General features: G+C 46.7%; 1 protein-coding gene across 1 annotated transcript in view; it reads left to right on the top strand.

Moving 5' to 3' along the window:
• Positions 1 to 6,093, top strand: part of CDK19 (cyclin-dependent kinase 19) — a gene marked incomplete at its 5' end in the record, with an annotated part of 106,111 nt that overhangs the window by 95,364 nt on the left and 4,654 nt on the right. The window contains 3 exons of the mRNA XM_010004359.1: positions 2,293 to 2,390; positions 3,891 to 3,968; positions 4,718 to 4,781. Of these exons, the coding sequence (XP_010002661.1) occupies positions 2,293 to 2,390; positions 3,891 to 3,968; positions 4,718 to 4,781 (240 nt within the window). The remainder of the gene's footprint in view (positions 1 to 2,292; positions 2,391 to 3,890; positions 3,969 to 4,717; positions 4,782 to 6,093) is intronic.

The raw sequence follows: 6,093 nt of genomic DNA, 5'->3' as shown, positions 1-6,093 counted from the left end.
TCCTGCTGATGAGGGATGAGTGTACTCCTAGAGAAAATATGGCATCAAAGCAGACCAGTGCAGGAGAGCAAGTGACTCCTGACAAAGTGTGCCCCTCTGCTGGCTGACATTGAATGGTAATACCTACGTGAAGGGCAGAATGTTTTCCATCCAGGAAAAGGCATCTGTTCTTGCTGTCCTGGAAATGTTACAGGCATAGTATTTATAGCTGAGGGCTGACAGCTCTACAGTCCAGAGCCTGGCAGTGAGCAATCTGGAGAGCTGCTGAGAATTAGGAGGCTGTTGATGAAGTCCAGTCTCTCAGGCTTTAGCAGCTGCTGCCCTGAAAGTAAATTGCATCCAGACATTTTTTATTCACTTTCCTAGAAGCAACAGAAGCTCCAGAAAACCAGATCTAAAAGAAAGCTGGAGTACAGTAGCATCACTGCTAGGCAGGACAGCTCACTTGGAGCCATGTTGTGTGTGGTGTCCCCTGAAATGGGCAACCTGATGATATCCTCAGGGGTGGAAGGGGCTTGGTTGCTAAGCAAATGAGCAGATCATGACAAGGTCCAAGATATCTTTAGATCTGCTGCTGCAGGACCTTCACCTTGTCTTTGAATGACAAAGACTACAGGTCATGTTTGGGGGCAGCTTGTGATGCCAGAGTTATAGGGCAGAGAACTGCAAGAGCTTTCTCTGGAGTAGAAGTGCAGCATCCAGTTCTGAGGAGGGAGCCCAGGGAGCAGAGGCTGGTGTCCTGTACCCTTCTGTGACTACATCTGGTGACAAAGTCCAGGAGTGGCCTTAGAGCAGGAGTGGTTGTCCCTGCAGTCAGTGTGGAGGAATGGGGGGGGAGCAATTTGCATCACCTGTAATGGTGTCACAAGCCCCTAAAACAGATCAAAATGTTGCAAGCAGGGAGAGGTGGTGATCTGACTTCAAGATAGGGAATGCCAAAACTTTTCTGCATCTCTCGTGTCATGGGAAGTCACTGTGTAGGGAGCCAACAGCACATCAGAAGTTGAATTTGTTAAGACAAGAAGGAGATGTAGTGCTAGCAGTAAGTACGTGTGCCAGGCACACTCTGCAGGTGTGTGCAGTAAAGGGCCATCTGGAGCAGCAGGATTGAACTGGTTGCAAATGAATTCACAGGTGGAGAGACAGCTCAAATGGCTCTTTGTTGTGTTGGCAGTCTGGTGAGGTCCTCAGCCCCATAAAGTATGGGAATAAGGAGAGGTGGAAAGGAAGAGGAAGAAGTACAGAGAATTTTATAAGATCTCATCTACAAATCGGGTTTCCTACAACTATTGAGAAAAGAAATGCAGGGAATCACCTCTCTTGATGAGCTTGTGTGCTTTTACTGAGGCTGTTTACTGTACTGCATATATAGAATAGTATATCTGATTTTTGATTTATTGGAACAAAGAGCCCTGGAAACACCCACGCCAAAATCATATTATTTCACTGAATATCCAGGGAATTTTTGCTGGAGGCCTGGAAGGTGGAGTTTGAGCTGAGATACCCTTGTGGAAGGAATTGTATTTTCACTGTTGACTTGAATGTAGAAAATATTGTGTGATGTACTCTGAGCACCCAAATTTCCTGCTGTGAGTTTATCAGCATGTGAGAAATAACTACTTACAGTGGTATGTTATCCCTACAATTCCTGGTTTATACTACTAATACATTGTAATCCTGCAGCCAACAGCATTCTAGCTAATACATGTGTTACTGCTTTCCTCCTAGCAAGGAAGAAAGGTTACTAAGAAGGGCTGCTCCTTCTCTTTACCATTTCAATTCCAGTCAGGGTGGGACTGGGAGCTGTGTGTGTGCTGGGGTGCTCTGACTCTGGAGTGTGGGCAGTGTGAGAAAATAAGATTTACTGTTTGTGTCCCCAGGGTGATGTGGAGACTCCTGGCCACGAGCAGCCTCTTCTGCCACTTTTTTTTCCCCCTGTTGTGTCAGCAGGATAAAAGCTGAATGTGTGCTGCAGCAAAACACCAGGGATGATAAGCCTTTCATTGGTGTCACTTTAGCTCTGTGTTCAGCCTTACCCACTGAGGTCTGGGTGAGGTGTTGCCTCACACACTTCAGTGTTTCTCACACAAGAAGGGCTTCCCAGTCCCTTTGGGCTTTGGTGGATGTGCATTCCGGTTCTTGGGAACTCCACTGAGCAAGCAGCACTAACTTAGGCTTGTCTGGACAAGCCAGGAATAATTTAACAATCCACAATCCAAGATGTATAAGAAACAGTTTGAAAAATGATAGTTGAAGAAGCTTTTTTGCTATTTCTAATGTTCTGTTTTGCAGCTCCAGAAGCTTCTTACTATGGACCCGACAAAGAGAATTACCTCAGAGCAGGCTTTGCAGGACCCCTACTTCCAAGAGGATCCTCTGCCTACATCAGAGTATGTGTTCCCTCCTCTGTGCTCTCCTCAGGGGACGTTTCTTTCTGCCAAGTGCTAATCCCTGAAATGAGACAACAGCTAAGAAATTCACGGGTACCAGCTGATACCCACAAGAAGCTGTAGCTCAGGCATGTTCAACAGAAACTATTAGTACAGTCCTGAGGTGTCTGTATCTACTGGTGCCAGAATTGTCTTGGACAATTACCCAGTACCACACCAGTGTTGTCATTCTGAATGTCCTACCAGAGCTAGTGGGACACTGTTATTGCAGGATTTAGAGAATGAATCCATCCCTGCTCTGTCCTGCCTTACGCTGCCTCCCAGAGCCCTGTTCTCCTCTGCCTGCTTTCCTTGTATCTCCCCTGGGACACTTCTGTGACCTACAGCCCCTTCCCAAGCCCTCTGGCACAGGGTAACAGGGTGAGGAGAGAGGGATCAATGATTGCCTAAAATCCCACAGGTCCCTTCTTCGGAAGGCTTGAGCATACAGATTTTATATCTCTATGTATTTTATTGTCCTGAAAAGTTGAAATGATAGATTCCATTCCTCCTGGCTGACTTTTCCAGCCTCTTTTCTCAGATTTCAGAATCCTGGTGGCTCACAGCATTCTGATCTGTAGGAGCTGGATGCAGGGAGTCTTTCCACCCAGCTTTCTTTGCTTCCTCAGCTGTCAGGCAAAACTGAAAAGAGGGAAGAGCCACTGGAGTGCAAAAGGAGTCTAGAGAAGACTAGTTGGGTTTTTTTCTTTCTTATTCTTTCTCAGAATGAGCCACACACTGCATAGCACCCAGATTAGAAACTGTTTACACACTTTGAAAAATCATGTCACATTGATTGTATTCTGAAATCTGAAGAAATTGATCCTGGTTTCAGGCCCTACCAGTACTTTTCTGTTTAGTGTTTGTCTGATACTATCCCACATAGAGCTGTAGCTCCAGGTGGATTACAGGATAACACTGTGATAAAGTCTCTGCTGTAACCAGTAAGGAATGTTCCAAATGCCATTAGCCAGATGAATTTAAAAGCTATTTTTTTTTTCTCTAAACAAGACCTGAGGAGCTAATTGAAAGTAGCTCTGCAGTTGTGATTGGCAAATATATTTAAGCCCACTGTGAGCCAAGCAAGCTCCTAAGACAATACTCTTTGGATCAGACTCTTTATTCAGTGAGCCATGCATGTCCCAACTAGGTGTTGTGGAGTCTCTGACACTTGGCTTGTTCATTTTGCCATCTGGATCAACAAGTGGCTGTTCTGGCATTTGGGCATGCTCAGCCCTGCCATGGTTTCTAAATGATGGCCTCATGCCAACAGCACAGAGATCTGGCACCTGGCTGCTGGGGTCTGCTGCTCTCCTGAGTGCTCACACTGCCACTTGCTTGTGGAAACACAAGAACTGAAGTGCAAGAACTTAAATTGTGTTATATTCTCTTGTTTTTAATATGACATGAGGTAAATGTATGTCATATGTACATGCCTGTCTACTGTTCCTTGTGTTGCAGTGTGTTTGCTGGCTGTCAGATTCCATATCCCAAAAGAGAATTCCTCAATGAAGATGAACCTGAAGAGAAAGGGGATAAGGTATAATCAACTCCTTTTATAAACTCCTTATTTTTTTCCTTTCAAGCGTGCAGGAAGACAGCCATGGTGCTACCCAATGAAACGTGCTGAAGCATGAAGAGTTCACCAAAACTGTTTTCCAGGCAAGGCCCACTTAAAACTGCTTCCCAGACAGATGAAAACTGTCGGATGACTTTGGGGTGTCTCGGGGAGTATCACCAGCACAGTTTGCCCTGAGCTGTGGGGAATGAGCTGGATGGGTTGCTCTGCCAGCAGTAGGTTGCTTCCAGCTGCTGCCATTCCAGGGGGACCTTGCTGCCTCCTCCTGCACAGCATGATGAAAATACATTGTGCTCACGTGGAGAGAATGGCATTCCCTTTGTATGACTGGCACAGCTCCAGCCATTTGAAAGGAGGTGGCTGTCAGGGTCTCAGATAAATAGTGGCAGCCTGCTTCTTGGCACCACATCACAACGTTCCATCCATCTGCACAGTTTCCTGGTCATGTTTTCAGGGCCCTCAGACAAAGGATTAATAAGGACTGTGAACAGTTCTGGTAGGGACAGTCTGCTCTGAATGCTCTTGTTTCCCAAAGCCTCGTGGGCAGGAACCTGTGGTGTGTTTGGCTCCATCACCTGCCTGGCTTTGTGTGTGTGTAGCTCAGCTGTGGGACGTGGCTGCAGTGCTTGGCCATCCTGCTGGGAAGGCTGGACAAGGGTGCTCTGGTGTGTGGAGCAGCTTGTTCCTTCCCCTTCAGAGTGTGTGTGGGACACCAACAGTCACTAGCAAAACATCAGGAAAACAGCCTCACACTGCAGTTGTCTGAGGGCTATGTGAGGGTGACAGTCTTTTGGAGAGACCATTTGACTACCTGCACCTTCTGTTTTCAGATTTCCTGCCTAACTTGGGAAATCAGCTGAGTTTAAAAATACACCCATCGCAAGACGTTTCAAGCAGCAAGTTCTGTTTTCAGAACAGTTGTTGTAGTTTCTTCTGGACTGAGAACAAGTGGTGACGTCCTGGACATTTGTGCCCAGATAGGATTTTTCAAAAAGAGGAAACAGCCACCTAAGCAAAAATACAATAAAAATCACGATACAGGTTTGATTGTAGTTTAGCTACTAGCCTTGCTTCAACTCCCACAGCTTCAAAACCAAGAGCAAACCTTATGAATTACAATGACTCTGGCTTTTGTTAAGTCAGAGTATTTAAAAGTAAATATCTGTCCTTTTCCTGGGTGTGTTGGGGGTGGAAACAATGGCAGGCTTCTATTCCAAACAGCCACTGTGTAAAGGGCTTGGAGATTGCTGGGGACGGTCATGTATTTATGCACACTCCAAATGAACCTTTTTTTTTTAGACCATTGAGTTAATAAGCCACACGTTGCTCATGGGATTTTTTCCCACAGTGTAGAAAACGTGAAGGAAAAGGAGATTTTTGCAAGTTGGATCTGTGCCGTGTTTTGCTTCTTTGTGGTGTCGTTGCAAGTGATGGGTTTTTTGTTGTGTTTTTTTTTAATAGAATCATAGATTCGTAGAATCACTGAGGTTGGAAAAGACCTTCAAGACCATCTTGTCCAACCATTAACCCCACTGTCCCAAGCCCAGCCCTGAGCCGTGTCCCCCAGCACCACATCTAGAGGACTTTTCAACATACCCAGGGATGGTGACACCTCCACCTCCCTGGGCAGCCCATTCCAGTGCCTGCCAACCCTTTCACTGAAAAAGTCCTTCCTAATGTCCAGTCTGAACCCCCCCTGGTGCAGCTTGAGGCCATTCCCTCTTGTCCTGGCACCAGTTACTTGTGAGAAGAGACCAGCACCCACCTCCTTACACCCTCCTCTCAGCTGTAGAGGGTGATCAGGTCTCCCCTCAGCCTCCTCTTATAGTCTTAATAGCGTTAGTTTCTGAAAACCGTAAGTATCTGTGGAAATCTAGACGAGTTCCCTGTGTTTGTTGATCTCTAACGTGTACCTGAACGGAATAACCTTTACCCACACCCTCCTGTGAAGGAGCTTTCTCCTCACGTCCAACCCAACCACCCCGTGACCGCGCGAGCGCATCCCTGGGGCGCGGCCGGCGGCTCCTTCAGCACATCTCAGGGGCTCCCTTTGTCCCCCACACAGAACCCGCAGCAGCAGACCCA

The sequence above is a fragment of the Chaetura pelagica genome, unplaced genomic scaffold (genome assembly GCF_000747805.2).
Source record: "Chaetura pelagica isolate M959 unplaced genomic scaffold, ChaPel_1.0 scaffold118, whole genome shotgun sequence".
Taxonomy (NCBI): Eukaryota; Metazoa; Chordata; class Aves; order Apodiformes; family Apodidae; genus Chaetura; species Chaetura pelagica.
Note: the sequence above shows the minus strand (reverse complement) of the source record. Positions and strands in the feature narration are given on the sequence as shown.